This window comes from Cebus imitator, unplaced genomic scaffold, assembly GCF_001604975.1.
Source record: "Cebus imitator isolate Cc_AM_T3 unplaced genomic scaffold, Cebus_imitator-1.0 Scaffold107, whole genome shotgun sequence".
NCBI lineage: Eukaryota > Metazoa > Chordata > Mammalia > Primates > Cebidae > Cebus > Cebus imitator.
Window position 1 is genome coordinate 6,922,939 of NW_016107422.1, and position 18,675 is coordinate 6,941,613.

The window sequence follows — 18,675 nt, forward strand, 5'->3', positions numbered from 1 at the left end:
TAGTAGAGACGGGGTTTCACCATGTTGACCAGGATGGTCTCGATCTCTTGACCTCGTGATCCACCCGCCTCGGCCTCCCAAAGTGCTGGGATTACAGGCGTGAGCCACCACGCCTGGCCCTAAATAGGTCTTTTTATGGCTTCTGAAACAGTGATGGATGGTTTTGTTTCTGGCAAAACAAAGTATTTGCATTATAAAAAAAAATACTCCTAAAGGTGATGTTAGCCTTTCTAACAAACAAACTTGTACACTAAAGTCTTATAAGTCATTACTTATAAGCCTTCCTGTCATAAGTCATTACTGTTGCCTGAAGCTTCTCTGGCTTATATTTTTTGTGTTACTGGGAGCTTGTTCTGGAGAAAGTCCTGCATCTTTTTCTACACTGTGGTCTGAGGATCCCTGAAGCTCAGTTAGGCCCCCAACAGAGTCATATGGGTCAGGGGCAGCAGTGAGCAGTCAGCGAACAGCAGAGGTACTGCTGGGCTCAGTGGATCCTTCCCAAGTTCTCCAATTTTTTTTTCTTTTTAATTTCTTTTTAAAATAACCTCATTGCACCTTTCCTGAGTCACTGTATATTCTGCATTAGCACTGAAGACTAGCATTTATTGAGTGCCCAGGGTGTCTTAGATACTTAGGCACTTGGCCTGTAGGATGTCATTTAATCTTCACCATCACCCTCATGAAGTCAGAATCATCTCCACTGCAAACTGTGCTGTCCAGTACAGTAGCCGCTAGCCACATATGGCTATTTAAGTGTAAATGTAAATTAAATAAAATTGAAAATTTAGTTATTCAGTCACACTGGGCACATTTCACAAGCTCAGTTGTCACTGTGGCCAATGGCACCAAATTGGACGGCACAGAACATTTCCATTATCACCAAAAGTTCTTTCTGACTGTGCTGTTATAGAGGCTCTTGGGGGACCAAGGGACAGGTCTAGTCCAGGGTCACAAGCTATAAAGTGGCAGGCTGGAGTTCACACTCATCACAGCAAGGCCACTGCTCATCCCATGGCCCATCACATTCAGAGGCCTGACTGGCACCTGCTCCATGCCAACCTGTCCTCAGGGAGATGCTGACTGAGCACCTCCATCCACTCTGATTCAGAGTGACTGGGGCTTCTGCAGAGCTGAGGACGTAAGTGTGCCTGACTCTGGTGGGCAGAGGCTTAGGGAACTCCAGTTTTGAGGAGCTACACTGGCCTTTTCTGGCTGCTGAGATGAATAAGCTCTAGTCCCAGAGTGGGTCAGCCACTCGGCAATCCTGACCTGTGCCCTTCTTAGTTCAGTGGATGTGCACTGGTCAGCTCAGAGAGGGCTTTCGGACATTAATGCATTGGCTGTCACCTCTCTTGCCCCACCCCCCATATTCCTTCCCACGTCACAGGAGAACGTGATGTTTACCCAGGAGCACCTGTGTTTACCCAGGAGCACCTGTGTGCCAGGCCTTTGCAGGGCATTGGGGCTGAAGAGGAGTTTGACTCTATTCCTGCCTGCTGGAAGCTCCCAGCCTAGCTGGGGCTGGAGGTGGGGATAGGGTGGGGAACATAGACATCAATAACCATTATAAGGCAGGATGGGTTAAGCGACCAGAAGAGGTATGAACAGTTTTTATATAGTGGACCTACTATTAAGATATCTGTTTCTGGCTGGACATGATGGGTCACGCCTATAATCCCAGCACTTTGGGAGGCCAATGTGGGTGGATCACAAGGTCAGGAGTTTGAGACCAGTCTGGCCAACATACTGAGACCCCATCTCTACTAAAAGTATAAGAAATTATCCTGGTGTGGTGATGTGTGCCTGTGATCCCAGCTACTCGGGAGACCGAGTCAGGAGAATCGTGTGAACCTGGGAGGCAGAAGTTGCAGTGAGCCAAGATTGCACCATTGCACTCCAGCCTGGGTAATACATATATACACACACCAATGACCAATTCTCCAGTGTTCTAGGTACCAGCTGGGTGTCCTACAACTTAATTCTGACATTACCCAGAATTAACCCAGACACCACAGTTTCAGGGCTCAGTCTTAGCAAACTGTCCCCCACTTTAGATACAAGTATTGGATGCTGAGGGACCTCTGTCCAAGTTGGCTACAAATCAGAAGTTCCCACGACTCCCTACTCAGGTTCAGTAATTTGCTAGAATGGCTCATAGAACTCAGGGAAACACTTATGTGTACTGATTTTTATAAAAGAGATAAGGACACAGATGAATAGCCACATGAAGAGGTGCAAAGAGCAGGGTCTGGAAGGGTCCTGAGTACACAGGAGCTTCTGTCCCTGTGAAGTTGGGGTGCCCCACCCTCCTGGCACATGGATGTGTTCACCAATCCAGAAGCTCTCTAAACTCATAGTTTAGGGTTTTTATGGAGGTTCCATTATGTAGGTACCATTGATTAAGTCATTGGCCCCTGGTGAGTAACTCTACCACCAACCCTATGATCACATCGTTCTTTCCGGCCTTCAGCCCCCATCCTGAAGCTCTCTAGGGAACACTGCCAGTCACCTCACTAGCATAAACTCCAGTATTGTTAAAAGGGGTTTATTATGAATAACAAAAGATGCTTCTCTCACCTCTGTCAGGAAATTCCAAGGGTTTTAGAAGTTCTATGCCAAGAACAGGAAGGAAAACCAAATACTTCCTCTTGTATCACAGTGTCATGACAGGATGTCCAAAAGAAGGCAGAGGTCTTCAGGAAAGTCTGTAAAAAAGGTACACCCATGGCCTCTTCTCCACAGAGAAGGGCAGGCCCTCCCTCAGACAGTAGTCATGGACAAGCCCTCCCACTCAGGGAGCCACTGAGCAGAGACGTGGAAGGAGGGGCTTTTCCTGGAGAGTATGGCATGGCGGGGGCAGTGGGTGGCAAACTGGGGAGCACTGAGTAGCTGTCACCCGGAGCCCTGAGGCACTGGGCCTTAATGTTCACCCCAGTGGGTCAGACTCAGGCTGGAGTGGTCCTCCCCAGGCCTGGGCAGGAACACAGCACTGCCTGCTCCCTCTTAGTGGGAGGGCATCACTAGCTGTAGCCAGGATCGGGCCCAAAAGGCATTCACTGAATTAGGACCCAGTTCTCTTGTTCCAGTGTCCCTTAAAATTTATCCCTTAAGTAGCATTTTTTTAAAACCTACAGAGGTATCACAATCTAAGAGCAGGGCCTGGGGTGCTGTGGCAAGTCCTGCCTTGAAGGGACCTGCCACAGCTCAGCATGCCCCAGGGCTTGCCAGCAGGCAGCTTCCACATGGGTATAAGAAATTATCCTGGAGGCTCTGGGGGCATAACAGAAATATTATAAAGGAGTTAGAGTGTCTGGTACATGTCCAACATACATTGGCACTGTGTGCATGCCTCTAATTGCCTGACATGTTGTTGTGCTGAGCTGTGACACAGGGATGATTACTAGACTGCTTTTACTCATGAAGAAACTGAGCTCAGAGAGGGACTCTTGTCCAGAGGAACAGAGCTGATAGTGCTTGGCGGGGGCACAAGCCTAGGACAAGCTGACTCCAAAGCTCTTTTGTTTCCCTTGTTCTGTGTGCTTCTAAAAAGGTACTTAGTCCAAAATATGCCCAGTTCTCTTCCAGCAGGTAAAGAAGTCAATGGAATCTTTTGAAGTGAAGAAAGTGGGTTCTAGGAGCTCATCCCACTAATTTGTGCGTTTGGACATGCCCTTGTGCTGATGAATCATTGGGCTGATGTCTGGGATTTAGCCACATCCTTGGTGACAAGGCGTGGGAAAAGGCCCTAAGGGTGAGGCTAGCCTGAGCCCCAAGGGAAAGGGTCTGCTGGGACTCCCTGACCTCAGCTTATCACTGGAGCACACACAGCCTCGCACAGATGCCTCAGTCTGCCCCACTGGAGTTTGTGCCATCTCAGACCTAGCCTCTCTACCTGGGCTCCACATAAAGAGATCATCCCTGCTAGGCTTTCTCTAGAACATTTCATGAGCCAGCACTGTGAGACATTTAAAGCTAAAAACGTAGGCCGGGCGCGGTGGCTCAAGCCTGTAATCCCAGCACTTTGGAAGGCCGAGGCGGGTGGATCACGAGGTCAAGGGATCGAGACCATCCTGGTCAACATGGTGAAACCCCGTCTCTACTAAAAAAAAAAATAATAATACAAAAAATTAACTGGGCATGGTGGTGCGTGCCTGTAATCCCAGCTACTCAGGAGGCTGAGACAGGAGAATTGCCTGAACCCAGGAAGTGGAGGTTGCGATGAGTCAAGATCGCGCCATTGCACTCCAGCCTGGGTAACATGAGTGAAACTCCGTCTCAAAAAAAAAAAAAAAGAAGCTAAAAACGTACAGTTAAGGAGACTGTAATCTGTGGTAGAGAGTGTTCACCATTTGCTGCTGGTAAAGATGGTTGGCCCCGTTTCTTCTCTGGCCACTTGTGCCACATGGTGTTCCCAGCTGGGCCCTTGGGAGAGGCCTTTCCATGCACCATGCACCAGTGTGGAGAAGCCCTCTGGAGGCCAATTCAAAGAGCATCTGAGGCTAAGCAGCTGAAGGGAAAAGGCCCAATGGCCACCGTGTTGCTTTCTGTGGAATGTTCCAGAGTATGGATTGCTGGGGCCATTTTCTTCAACAGCAGCCTAGATAGGCGGTGACTCTCTTTTGTGCTGCCAGGTGTTGAAATAGCTGCAGGGAATCCACAGACAGTTGTTCCAGCTGTCCAGATTAGAGAGCACTGGTTGGGCCCTGTGCCACGTGACCCCATCCCTGTGGGATGGCTTCTTAGGTCATGGAGCTGCGCATCAGTGTGGGGGGTTCACTCCAGGGGCTCCTGGTACAGGATGCAGATAGGTCAGGAACAGTGTGGCTCCAGGCTTTTTGTTTCTATTGTTGTTTCTGGAAAGTCATCACAGCATTAAATAGTATCAAAGCCCTTCTTTTTAAAATGTAGAAATAAATGTAAATGGTAGATATTGACATTGTGGAATTAAGTGTCCGGATCTACAAAGAATAATAATTACTTCTATGGGTGGGCCAACAGTTAGCTCCTTAATAGAATAGGTGGTTCCTGCCTATTTTCAGTGAAGAGATTGAGCTGTACCCACAGTTTGTTCTGGAAGGAGACAGAAGTGAACTGTCTGAGTCATTGTTCGTTAGAAGACCCCAAATCATCAGGCTGGTGTCCCCTGCTTTGCAAACACAAGGCAGAAGAGATCAATGTCACTTTTGAGTGATCACATTGGTGTTTCAATTAACTGACTCAAGGCTTGGTTGGTTAGATATTAACATATTCTGACCTTATCTGGGAGAATATTGGTCTGCATTCTTTGTAAAGCCTCTGCTATTTCCTCTAATTTATTACCAGCATGTCTATGGATCTTAATAAATCTTCCATTTGCAATTAGAATACCCAAATAAAAGTCCATGTTAACTGCTAATAAGGACCTTCACCTTGGCTTTACCAAGGCGTTAATGATTTTTCTTTCTCAGCAAACTTTGAAGCCTGATTTTAAAAGCTAAAAATCTACCTCCAATGCTTGTAGTAAACAGGCCAGTTCATAGCTATGCCTATTTATTTTAGTTAACACTACTTTGTGACAGGAACTATTGTAAGTATTTAAAGCTATTAACTTATTTAATCAGATAACTCATGGTTCTGATAGATTCTCCTTCTTTCCTGAATATATCCTCTAATGGGAAAGTAATTACACATTAAATGTTAAGAGGTAGACTACAGTGTAACTTTTGAAAAGAAAGAGAAACAAGGTAGGGCAGAAAGATTGCACTACAGTTTATTTGCAATGTCCTCCTAGACTGGGAAAATTTCTGCAGCCTGGCAGACTTGCCGGGCTTTTCTTCCGTTCCTCTGATCATCCACATTATCTGCAATCAGGCACCCACTGACTGCTCGAACTGATTCTCATGGCAGTGCCTGAGAAGGAAGTCATTTTAAACCTGGAAGTTGTTACTGTTTTACAGACATGTGCATGTCCTGAAGTAAGATGACATTTTAAAAAGTCAATCTCATTGATGCAGGACTTTTTGCTCCATCATTCAGCTAAATTTGGGTTCTTGTCTCATGACCAGGAAAAATTAGGCAGGTAGACACACTGGAGGGTGAGAAGGGCTGAATTTATTAAGAGAAAGGAAAGCTCTCAGCAGGGCATGGTGGCCCATGCCTGTAATCCCAGCATTTTGGGAGGCCTAGGCAGACAGATTGCCTGAGGTCAGGAGTTCAAGACCAGTCTGGCCAACAAGGCAAAACCCCATCTCTACTAAAAATACAAAAATTAGCTGGGCATGGTGGTGGGCACCTGTAATCCCAGCTACTCAGGAGGCTGAGGCAGGAGAATTGCATAAGCCTGAGAGGAGGAGGATGTTGCAGTGAGCAAAGATTGCACCACTGCACTCCAGCCTGGGTGAAAGAGCGAGACAGAGAGAAAGAGAGAGAGACTGACAGAGAGAGACAGAGAGAGAGAGAGACAGAGAGAGAGAGAGAGAGAAGCTCTCAGCAAAGAGAAAGAAAAAGAAGAGAGAAAGAAAAGAGAAGAAGGACAAAAGGAAGGGGCTCTCAAAGAGAGGGTTTCTCCAATCAGGTTTCTCCCTCATGATTGAATACCAGGGGTACCACACATGAGCTGACGAGGCCAGGCTCCTCCCCTGCATAAGGCGCGATTTCCTCGCGGCCCCACCCCATTCCCCTAGTGCACATGAGGATGCCCAGGCAAGCCACAGGTAGTATCGGAAAAGGCAACATTTGATTGGTTAAAGGGCATTATTCTGAATCAGTTGGGAAAGGGCAGACAAATGGTTAGATGTTCTCCCCCTGGGTTGCAGGTTGCATCGGAACCAGCAGTCTGGCCTTTCAGCCTTCAGGCTATTTTAGGCTTGAAGGTGAGGTTTCACTGGGGACCCTTCCCTATCTACCTAGGCATTTGTCTGCTTCCTGCCTGTATCATCATTTTTTTAATTACCTGCAGTGACTTTATCAAACCCCCTCCTGAGCTGCCTAATAATAATACTCTCAGGATTTTCATCATTGTTACTCATCATCAGCCCTGACAGCCCAGAATTGAGGCCTCCTTCCTGTTAAACTAATGGAGAGCAGAGCCTTTGAGCTCCATGATTCACTATTTTTGTGTCAGCTTTAACCATTGCTTTGGCCTTTTGGGGCTGAAAATAAATCCACAGGCAGTAAGTATATTCCAAAAGGGAATGACTCCTTTGTCTTTGGCTTTTTGAAGGGGGTTAGTTTTCAGGAAATGTAGTTGTAGTAGATCTCCCCTCAGCAGCAAAGGACATTTTTAAGTTTTTCTCCTTTCTCCTGACAGGGCGGTGCCTTTTCAGTGAAGTCAGCTGAGCTGGTTGGTCATTTGTGGGCCCTCTGTGCCTGCAGAGCCAAGCTCTCTGCAAGGCACAGGTGGTGGAGAGATAGAGAAAAACAGCCGCCTTCAGGGAGGGCGTACCCCTTCAGCCCAGCCTTGTGAGTCAGAGATAAGAAAGAGCAGCTCAGAACTCCACTGGACCCTCACAAGAGGTGCTGCCAAGGGGAGATTCCCGAATCTTTCCAAGGCCCTTTGCTCGCCCATGGGGCTGGGCTTGCTGAAAAACTGGATTCTAGTTTTCTTACTGGATCCCCACGAAGAGCTTTGGCCCCTAGCATCCTCCACCCCGCACTCCTAAGCACACACAGAGACACAGAGAAGAAAATCACACCTGAACATGGCTTTGAAAATACGTCTCTAGGGATGACTCTACAGAGCATGCAGACATTTCCTCACACTGGAAAAGGGAAATCAGCAGACATCTATTAACTATATTTAACCATCTCCCAATTCATTATTTTCTTTTATGTTGGTACTGATATTTACACAGCAGTTTAAATAGAGAAAACATTGACCGGTATGTAGCCTTTATACACTTGAAATTAAGTGGCCTGCAGCTGTTCCTGTTGTTTGCTGCTTGGTAGATATGATGCCGGATGGAAAGAGGTTTTGCTCCTTCCTCTCATTGCAGCCACCAGAGAATATGTGTTCAGAGAGACCGCAAGGATGTGGGAAAATATACAATGTGTATGAACAACGCCCATTAGAATTTCTTTATGGACGATGTGGGGAAAATGGCTGGTTCTACTAAAATGCTTTGTTTTCACATTTGGGGAAGATTATGGCATTTGGTAATACATCAGTTTTGTTGGGCAGTACTGTTGCAAATTGGTGTTCAAATCCTATGCTGTCCTCACTGTTCTGCAGAGAGTTTAGGGCTGAAAATGCCTGTAAGTCTTCCCAGAGATGAGCTGCTGGGAGCAGAGATAGTGGTGAGAGGAGAGGCAGGGCTGTTCTTAGCAGGCTTCTCTCTCTAAGGCCTGCACATCTGCCATTTAGCACTTGGCCTAGTGGCTGCTGGTGTGGCTGAAAGAGGAGTGGGCAGTGAGCTTGTCTTTGCTGGGGGTGGCTGCAGAGCCACTCCTAGCTGCCACTTCCCTGCTGCACTCCCTGGCTCATCCAGGGCCTCTTTAGGGTAGAAAATGTTTGCTGCAGTGCCAACACTAGGCCTGAGCTTTACCTGCCTGGCTTGGTTAAGGTGCCGAGCCCGCCTTCTAAATAGTGACTGCAGGCTAGGGAGTCACTTTAGGGTTAGAGGGAATTAAAAGAGTATGGCTAACTTGTTTATGTGGATGTTCATTTTCTGAGCACCTCTATACACATTACCTCTTACGATCTTCATATAACAGCCCTTGAAGTTCAGCAAGGTAGCAGGTGCTCTTCCTGTTTACAGATACTGGAACTAAGTCCTAGAAGCAAAGCCAGGCCTGGAGCCCGGGCTTCCTCCTCCCCATTCGCCCTGTGCACAAGCACTGCCCCTGAGTTTTCACAAAGTCTGGTTATTTATTCACAGGGGAGTCCTCAGCACTGCCTCTTCTGTTTCCCTGTGGAAACCTCAAAAGAGAAATCCTGCCGAAAACGCTCAAGGACAAAGGTGAGCTTTGAGTGCTTTGACTGCATCCCTAACCACTTTGGGTAGATTCCAGCAAGAGCCTTTGCAGTGATGGAAGTGGGTAGCCCTGCAGAGAGCATACAAGGGAGAGCAGGCCTGGCTTGGATATACCAGGCCAGGGGACACAGGGACAATCCTCACATGAAGTATAGATGTGCAGTCTGCACTTTCCTTTTTTGGATATGCTCTTCTCACCTCACTTGGCTCAAGCTAGGAGCACACAGTGTGTCTCCAGTCCTTCACCAAGAGGACAGGAGATTGAAGTGTGGAGGTGGCCCCTGGGCAGATAACTGAGGTGATGAACCATAGAATTGGTTCCACGTGTAGAAGAAAGTCTACAAATTTAGCTGATCTTATAGTAGCATGCAGCACCCTCCATCAGAGCCACACAAGCCCCACCTGCCCCTCCAGCCCCACCTGCTGTGGCTCCCAAGACTGTCGGTATCTGGAAACTAGCTCTTGCCTCTGAAGCATGCTGCCATCATTGACTCAGATGTCTTAGCTGTCACCTGCGCACCTTTTGCTGTCACATAGTTGGTCTGGGAGCAAGGTGTATCGGCAGTGTGGAGTACCAGCGTTAGGGTGAAATAAAAAGAGATTTGAATTCTCCCTCTCGCAGTTTATTAGCTATGTGAATGAAGGTAAGTGAAGTAATCTCTCTGTGATCAGCATCCTTATCTGTACATAGCCATAGTACCTGCTCACAGAGGTGTTCAGAGATCATGTAGCATGACGCCTTGTTCTCCAAAGGCAAGCTCTTCATGGACCTGTGACTCTTACCATCTCTCCCAGTATTTTGAAGCTCTAACCGTCCACCTGAATAGTGTGACCCAGGGTGACCTTAGACCTTGTCACTTTCCCTCCTGTATTAAAACGGAGCTGGATCATGTCCCTTCTACCCATATCATCTGTCTTCTAAAGGCTGCCAAGAATAAAGGCAGAGGACATTAAGTAATAAGATCAGCAAAATCACTAGCTTTTCAGGAATAGAAAATACCAGGATAAAAAAAGAGGAAGCTTGGCCTCAGGGGGACCCTTAAAGAAATTATATATAAATCGGAGGTTTGATACTTCCATTTATTTCTTTAGTTTTGGGGGATATGAAATGGCGAAAGGTTGCTGTTTTTTGCTAAAATTATAATAATTTTTTCTGAGAGAATTTCCCATTTTATTTTCAGAAGCCTGAGTTTTTACTACTTTTCACCTGCTGTCTGGCTGCCCCTCGTAAATCTATATCTGACTGAAATTGCGCTAGTCCCTTCAATGCCTCGTGCCTCATCACCAGCCCTGAAAACCCCTGGGAATGTTCAACATCACTGAATGGCACAGGGAGGAATGTGGGAACGTCCACGGCTTAATCAGTTCATCTCCAAGTGGACACCCTGAGGCCCAGAGAGGGGACGCATGGCCACGTGGAGGCACAGCGAGAGCGCAGCCGGGATCTGGACTCTGTGCCTCTCCCGAGAGCTGCCCTTGCCCACACTTGCTGGTGTCATGCAGCCTGTCTATGTGGGATCCATGGAGTGACTAGGGACAGCCTTGTATGGACAAACTCACATAAGCCTGGGAACAAAAGGCATTCTGGGTATAAACAAAGGCTTTGGTTTCTGAGCCTTTTTTCTTTTTCTGCTGTCTCAGCCTCCTCTGCCACAGCAGCCACTCCACAGGGTTCCGCAGGCTGCAGAGGGCTGTTCGAGGCCTCTCTAAGGAGCCTGGCCTCTCAGCCTCCAAGCAGCTGGTTCCAGGAGAGGGGTGCTGTATTGGGAGGTTTCACCAACTATGCTGTGAGGTGGCAGAGGCTCCATGGTGTGCCCACTGCAGTAAAGACTTTCCTGGTTTTGATTGTGCCCAGGGATTGCCATGGAAAGCATAACTGTGTATCAGACAATTCCACACCCAGGAATCCAAGGGAACCTGAACAGCTACTACTCCCAGCAGGTATGTGGTGTTCTGGGGGAGAGCTCTGGCAGGGTGGACGTCCAGGTTGGGGAAGCCCAGGGTGAGGGGGCATAAGCTCACAGGTGTTGGTTCTACATGTGGTTTCACCGTCCCCAGCTGTCACCTGCATGCCTTTTTCTGTGGCATAGTTGGTCTGGGATTCTAGAATTAGGAGTGGAAACAATTTTGTGGTTGTTTCATGAAATGTCTATTGCAAGCTGGTTTGAAATCAGTGATTTCAAAAAGAGGTGCTTGTGGTAGGTGGTCTATGAAACCTGCCTGTTTGGAGAGATTAATGTAGTAACTTTGAGGAAGTGGTAAGTTTTTATAGGGGTTAAAGGAGATAATTTGTGCAACACTTTTTGTACAGCATCCAAGATACATACAAGCCTGAGATAAATAGTGGCCTTGATGTTATCATTGTTCTTCATCATATGGAGGCACTGGTGGAACTGGAGGGGCAGAGGCTGAAAAGGGAGGCTGGGCCCTTAGTGGGAAGAGCTGACAGTGGCCACTGAGGAGTCTGGGTTGAATTTCGGAGTCCATGGGGACTGATGGAGGACTTAGGCAGGAGAATGGATAGCTCTTGCTCAAGTTCCTTGACGTCTTAAGCATTTATGTGCAGTAAAACACCTCCCTTTCCTCTCAGGGCGGGCTTCTGAATGCCTTGCCTGGTATTGGGAGGGCCTGATAAGACTAACCAAGTGCACAAAGGCCAAGCCAGCTCATCTGCTTCCTCTACTTCCAGAGGGAGGGAGCACTGACGGAGCCAGCACTGCCTCACATGATCAGTGCCATGTGACCACAGGAGCTAGAGGCATTGTCTGGGGTGCTGGGCACATGAGCTCCGTGATGCCCATGTCCTCTGGCCAGGCAGACACAGACCTGGGGGCCAGCAGAGCGGCCAAGGAGCAGCACCAGCTTTCTGATGGCAGTCTACTCTTTTCAAGGACTAGTAAGGATTCTAGTTCCTTACTAGAATCCTGCCTCACTGGAACAGAGGGTCCCAGCATCAACCAGGAACCCCTCCTGTGGTAAAATTGCCTGGGCAGCCTTGATGCTGATGAAGTTGGAGGAATGTTGTCTCTCCTTGGCCTCATGGCCAGGACTGATCTTGTTTTCTCTTCCCCGCAGGGAATTCCAGCCAGCATCACGTTTTTCAGTCCCTCTGGCCTTACACACAGTCTCAAGCACATTCAGGAGTTATCTGGTGACAGTATCGATCAAATTAAGGTAAGTTATTCAATGGGCTTTTGGTCTTTTTCGTATTAGTTTATTTTTTATTTTTTGATCTTCATGAATTATCCTAGGGCTTCAATGTCAAGTGAGACACCCCTGGCCTAGCAGGTGCCCTCGAATTGGAAGGGCAGCTCTACCTCCTGCTGGGCTGTTGCACAGATTGCTTACCCTCTGCCAGCCCGTTTCCTCACTTGCAGCATGGGGATAATCGTCTCTCTGTGGCCTTCACAGACATGTGTATGGTCTTCCTTGCATAGGATGAGTCTCAGAATTACATGAGGGAATTCAAGTAAAGTCCTTACTTAGCTCAGGGCTTGGAACATGTTAACAAAGGTGTTAACATCCTTTCCTTCCGTTCCCCCATCTTATGTTTGCCATTATCGTCTATTGTAAAAGCAGTAACCTTTTTCATGTCTTTTAAAGGGTTTACATTCAGGTCTCTTAGGGACTGTGTTCATAATGAGTCGACAAATAACCACAACTCTTGTGGTGTCTATAATAGAAATACCCTTGAACTGGCTCCAGAGGGACTGAGGAGAGGGTGCAGGATGTGACCCAGAACCCAAGGACAGAAACTGCCACTTGCTGCAGTCAGGAAGGGCAAAGGCTTCGCCTGCTTTCCTACAGGTGCATCTCACATGAGGAGTATGCACTGCTTTCCTGGTTTTAAAGATGGAGCATTGGGCTCCAAGACACCTTGTGTCCTGCCTGTTGGTCACACTGCTGAGAAGGAAGAGCCGTGATTTGAACCTCAGAAGACTGATTGCACATTGTCAGCCCTGGTGATGCCTTGCCATGATCTCAGGAGCTGCCGAGCAGGTGATGCACTTATGGGCAGTAATTCATGTAATTCTCACACCAGTCCAGGTGTGGGTATCCAGAAAATAGGGCAGTGGTCCTCATTGTAGGTGAGGACACTGAGGCCCGGACAGGTTAAACAGCTTGCCATGTGGTGAGTTACTGGAAGGCCCAAGACTCACATGGGCCACTGAGGAAGAAAAACAATATCTGAATCTTGTGGTTGGAAAGATTAAAGAGGTAGGATCCATAAAGTGCTTAGTATGGTAACTGGTCCATAGTGAGCACTGACTTCATATTACAGGTCAGGATGGGTAATGGTGCTGGTGCTGCTCTGGTTCTTCTTTTTTTTTTTGAGACAGAGTCTTGCGCTGTCGCCCAGGCTGTAGCGCAGTGACACGATCTTGGCCGACTGCAATCTCCACCTCCTGGCATCAAGCAGTTCTCCTGACTCAGCCTCCCGAGTAGCTGGGACTACAGGCGTGCACCACAACGCCCAGCTAAATTTTTTTGTGCTTTTAATAGGGACATGGTTTCACCATGTTGGCCAGGTTGGTCTCCATCTCCTGACCTCATGATCTGCCCACCTCAGCCTCCCAAAGTGCTGGGATTACAGGTGTGAGCCACCGCACCCGGCCGCTGCTCTGGTTCTTGTCCCTCTGTGTCACTCTACCTCTCTCCTGGACCTATGGGAGGAGCTCCCCAAGTCACACAGTGCTGTGAGATACTGGTGGTGTAAGCCTGTCACAGCTTTCCCCAAGCTTCTTAGTGTTTGCCTAGAGGAAGAACAAAAGATTTATACTCTATCTTCTTTCAAAGCAAGCATGTTTAAAAGCACAAACGGATACTCAACATCTGAACCGAGAACTCAGGCCTTTCTGAATAGACTGCTGCCTGCATCATCCACAACCCTGGAAACTGGGGGCTGAGTGCATGCCTCTATCCCACATCTGTCACGCCCATTTCTACAACCTTCCAGACACTCCCAGGGGCTCTCAGTAGCCCCCTCGCCTCTTACTACAGTGATTACCCTACCTGCCAGTATTGAATGCCTCTGCCATGCTGGGGAGGAGAAATTGACAGAGCCGGCCTTGCTCACAGTGACTGTGGACTGCTTGGGGGCCACGAAGGCACTGTTATGTCGGGTGTGAGACGCCCCTTGTCACTGAGACTCAGCGCTGGCTAGTGAGGTGCTTTCAAGGTTCACAGAGGACACAGTCCTAGCTTGTGAGTTGGTAGTTAAGCTTTTCTCTCTCAGCTTGGCCCCAGATTTGCTGGTGGCCTCCCTTCCCAGGAGTCTTTGTAGGACCGAAAGTTTGTATAGCACTGCACCACATGTAGGTGTGCCACAAAAAATCAAAGGGCATGACTTCTGACCTGAACTTCCTACTTACCATTGTCTTGGGAAGACCATGCACATGTCTATAGTTGCCACAGACATCACTTCAGAGCAATAGGTAAGCAGATTCATAATAACCACCACCAAACTAATGGCAGCAACTGAATTTCCTGTGCACAGGGAAATGCCCATGTAGCCTGTGAGGTGGGCATCTTCACCTAGCAGTCACTAGCCACAATGGCAGAGCCGGGCTGTGAACGTGGCTGCTGCCCCCACAGCCAGGCTAGTGCACTCAGCCCAGTTGGTGCCCAGGTGGCAGAAGAATGTTGATGTTGGGCCCCCGGCCTAGCCTGGGGAAGACTGTACTGCTCTGTGGGGCACCATCCTGTGAGCATTCATTGACATAGAGGAGCGAAAGGCTCCTGTGAAAAAGCCACCATTTCACCAAACCGTTGATAACCCTGCTCTAGGAGTACAGTCATGTTCGCCATTTGCTGGTTCCCAGTCCCAGGGAGTTTCTTTTTTTCAAATTTTTAAATAGCTCTATTGAGATATAATTCACAAACCATAAAATTTACTTTTTATGATTTTAATATGTAAACTTAAAAAAATTTTTTTAACTTTTTGCAGAGATGGGGTCTCACTGTATTGCTCAGGCTGGTCTCAAACTCCTGGCCTCCAGCAGTCTTCCTGCCTTGGCCTCCCAAAATGTAGGGATTACAGGTGTGAGCCACCATGCCCAGCCCAATAAGTCAACTTTAACATGATTTTTAGGATAGTCACAGATTTGTGCAACCATCACCACTGTCCAGTTCCAGAACACCTCACCACCCCAAACAGAAACCCGGAACCCATTCGCAACCACCCCTCATTCCCTCATTCCCCCTACTCCTTGGCAACCACTCAGCTACTTTCCGTCTCCATGGATTTCTCTATTCTGGACATCTCATGTTAATAGACTCATACAGTATGTGGTCTTTTGTAACTGACTTTTTTCACTAGTATAATGTTTTTGAGGTTCATCCATGTTGTAGCAGATATACTTCATCCCTTTTTATTGCCAAATAATAATCCATTCTGGGGACTTTTTAATTTACCCATTCATTAGTTGATGGACATTTGGACTGTTTTCACTTTCAGGCTATTAAATAATGCTGAACATCCAAATGCAATTTTCTGTGTGGACATATGTTTTCATTTCTCTTGAGTATATATTTAGGAGTAGATTTACTAGATCTAAGGTAACTTTGTTTAACATCTGTCGAATTATTGCTGTTTTCCAAAGTGGTTGTGCCATTTTGCATTGTCACCAGCAAGGTATGAGGGTTCCAGCTTCTCCATATCCCCCATATCCATGTTTTTCTGTCTCTGTGATTATAGCCATGCTAGTGGGTCTGCAGTAGTTTCTCAGCATGGATTTGATTTAGATTTCCCTAATGACTAACGATGTTGAGCATCTTTTTACATTTGCTGGTCATTTTTATATCTTCTTTAAAGAAATATCTATCCAAATCCTTTGCCCACTCTTAACCCAGGTTATTTGTTGAATTGACAGAATTTCTTATTCTGAATACAAATATTTTTTTTTGAGATGGGAAATTGTTCCACTCTGTCGCCAAGGCTGGAGTGCAGTGATGCAGTCTTGCCTTGCTGCAACCTTTGCCTCCTGGGTTCAAGCTGTTCTCCTGCTTCAGCCTCCTGAATAGCTGAGATTATAGATGCATGCCACCAGGCCTGGCTAATTTTTGTATTTTTAGTAGAGAAGGGGTTTCACCGTGTTGGAAGCTGGTCTCGAACTCCTGACCTCAGGTGATCTGCCTGCCTCGGCCTCCCAAAGTGCTGGAATTACAGGCGTGAACCACTGTGCCTGGCCTCTGAATACCAAAAAAATTGTTTTTTGAGACATAGTTTTGCTCTCATTGCCGAGGCTGGAGTGCAGTGGCACAATCTTGGCTCACTGCAACCTCCATCTTCCCGGTTCAAGCAATTCTTCTGCCTCAACCTCCCGAGTATCTGGGATTACAGGCATGTGCCACCACACCAGGCTAATTTTTGTATTTTTAGTAGAGACGGGGTTTCACCATGTTGCCCAGGCTGATCTTGAACTCCCAATCTCAGGTGATCCGCCTGCCTCAGCCTCCCAAAGTGCTGGGATTACAGGTGTGAGCCACTGTGCCTGGCCTGTGAGTACAAATTTTTTATCAGATGTATGTTTTGTAAAAATTTTCTCCCATTCTGTGAGTTGTCTTTTCACTTTTTGATGATTTTTTTGAAGCACAAAAGGTTTTCAATTTTGGTAAAGTTCAATGTATTGTTTTTTTCTTTTGTTACTTGTGCTTTGGGTGTTGTATCCAAGAAACCATTGCTTTAATTCAGTGTTTTGAAAATTTACCCCTGTTTCCTTCTAGGAGTTTTATAGTTTTAGCTCTGAACTTAGGTATTAGATCTGTTTTGAATTGATTTTTGTATGTTGTGTGAGGTAGGGGTCCAACTCCATTTTTTCCTCAGGGAGTTTCCTAAGCAGCGGATGCTTAGAAGGGCAGTACTGTGGGCAGGGTGGGAGCAGGGCCCCTGCGGGACAGTTGGTCTCCCTTCCCTTGTTCTGACTCAGCCGGAGGAAGGAGCCTCAGGCCCACAGCATCCAAGGTTATGCAGAGGTTCAGGTGGCTTGTTAACTCCACTACCACCTGGCCTGCTGCCCACTTGCCAGGAGGGAGGGAGGATGAAGCAGAGTGCTGGGCAGGGGCTGCCAGGGTCAGATGCTCCCTTTCTCCAAAACAGGCTCAGGGTCCACAGTCTCAATCCAGAGGAGAGTGGGGGATAGGACATTCTCTCATTTAACCCCCACTCTAGCCCTCTGAGGCCAGGGTAACTGTGCCCCTTTTACAGGTGAGGATCAGAGAGCCTAAGGGACTTAGGCTCTAATAACAGCTAGCAGGGGCAGAGCCGGGACAGAAGCAGTGCTGCACCCAGGCGAGGCTCTGCACAGAACCATCGAGCCCATGGTGCTTGTTCAGAGAGAGGTGTCCTGTGGATGAGGCCGGTGCCCTGGACGGCTGATTTGGAAGGATCACGACAGCACAGGCAGCAGCCCATTACGGTCATCGAGCTTATCTCTGGGCCAGGCCAAGTGGTTCACACCTGTCACCTCCTTTAATCCCCACAGCAGCCCAGTGAAGAGTCCTGTTCTTTTCTGTTTATGGATAAGGAGGTGGAGGCCAGAGAGGGTGGGCCCACAAGCCAAGGGCATTGTCCTGTGAAGCTGGGATTTAAGTCTCAACCCTTGGTCCCAGAGCCCTGACCTTGATGGCTCTGCTTTCCTGGGGATTCAGTCACTGCCCCTGACATACCCACCTCCTCTTGATCAGACCCAGGGCCCCCAATACCGGAAGCAGAACTGTCTGCAGCTAGAGCCTCTGAGGAAGGACTGCAGTGATGCAGCCATGATGGCGAGCACCAGCCTGGGCCCTTCATGTCCCTGCCCCTCACCCGAGCCTGGGTACAGCATGCCTTCACTCCGGGTGGCAGAGAGACTGTGATGAGAGCATGGATTCAGAGGTATTTTGCAGGCACAGAATCTGGGCTCAAATCAGGTGGTGTTGTCATTTACATAAACGTGTCACATGAGGAGTGACCAACTGAAAGGCTGGCTGATGGCCCCTGCACACATCCAGCCACCTGCTGTCCCAACCCCCACTAGTGTACTGAAGCCCTGTTCTCTCTTCTGTCTTTACAGTTTGCAGCCATCGGCCCCACTACGGCTCGTGCGCTGGCCGCCCAGGGCCTGCCTGTAAGCTGCACTGCAGAGAGCCCCACGCCACAAGCGCTGGCCACTGGCATCAGGAAGGCACTCCAGCCCCATGGCTGCTGCTGAGTCAGCCACCTGGCGCTTGCCCCATGCAGCATCCCGGGGCTGGGCTCCTCCCAACGGGGCTGGCTCTGCGTGGAGCCAGGCATCGGCAAGGGCTCTCAGGAGCTGTTGCCACCAGACTCCTGCCTCAAGCCTGAGTGGAAAGCACCTGAGGACTGGGGATCAGGATCTGACCTGGGGCTGGGATCAGGCCCACGTGCACATGACTGCTCTCTTTGGAAGCCAGCTTGAACCCTAGCCTTGTGAGAGCTTCCTGTGCCCAGCAGAAAGGAAATCAAATAAACCACACTGGCTACCTGTGCTTACTGAGTGTATAGTTACTGGCTTTGTGTCACTTTAAGTGCAAAGCTGTGTTCAGGGAAGAGATGGGTATGCCCACCTCTGATAACCCACAAACCTGATATGAATCATAAAATTGCTCTATATAACGTAGATTTATTCATGCTATAAAAGGACCTTGAAGTTCCTGCTTGTGAGCTAAGGACAATTTCAGTTTAAATATAGAGACTTGCTTTCCTTCAAAGATACAACTGCAG

The 18,675-nt window shown here is 48.1% G+C and overlaps 1 protein-coding gene across 3 annotated transcripts in view; it reads left to right on the forward strand.

Moving 5' to 3' along the window:
• The window catches only part of UROS (uroporphyrinogen III synthase), a 34,862-nt gene extending 16,418 nt beyond the window's left edge, over nucleotides 1-18,444 (forward strand). Inside the window, exons 7-11 of one of the 3 annotated variants that reach the window (XR_005201739.1) lie at nucleotides 8,856-8,936; nucleotides 10,807-10,892; nucleotides 12,027-12,125; nucleotides 12,846-13,000; nucleotides 18,005-18,076. Coding sequence is in view for 2 of the 3 variants with exons in the window: in XM_037741789.1 (XP_037597717.1) it covers nucleotides 8,856-8,936; nucleotides 10,807-10,892; nucleotides 12,027-12,125; nucleotides 17,637-17,717; nucleotides 18,005-18,142 (485 nt within the window). In the remaining variant the exon portion in view is untranslated. Of the gene's footprint in view, nucleotides 1-8,855; nucleotides 8,937-10,806; nucleotides 10,893-12,026; nucleotides 12,126-12,845; nucleotides 13,001-17,636; nucleotides 17,718-18,004 lie in introns of all 3 variants that reach the window. The other 2 variants (XM_037741789.1, XM_037741788.1) reach the window with 2 other exon arrangements.
• The last annotated feature ends 231 nt before the right edge of the window (nucleotides 18,445-18,675 follow it).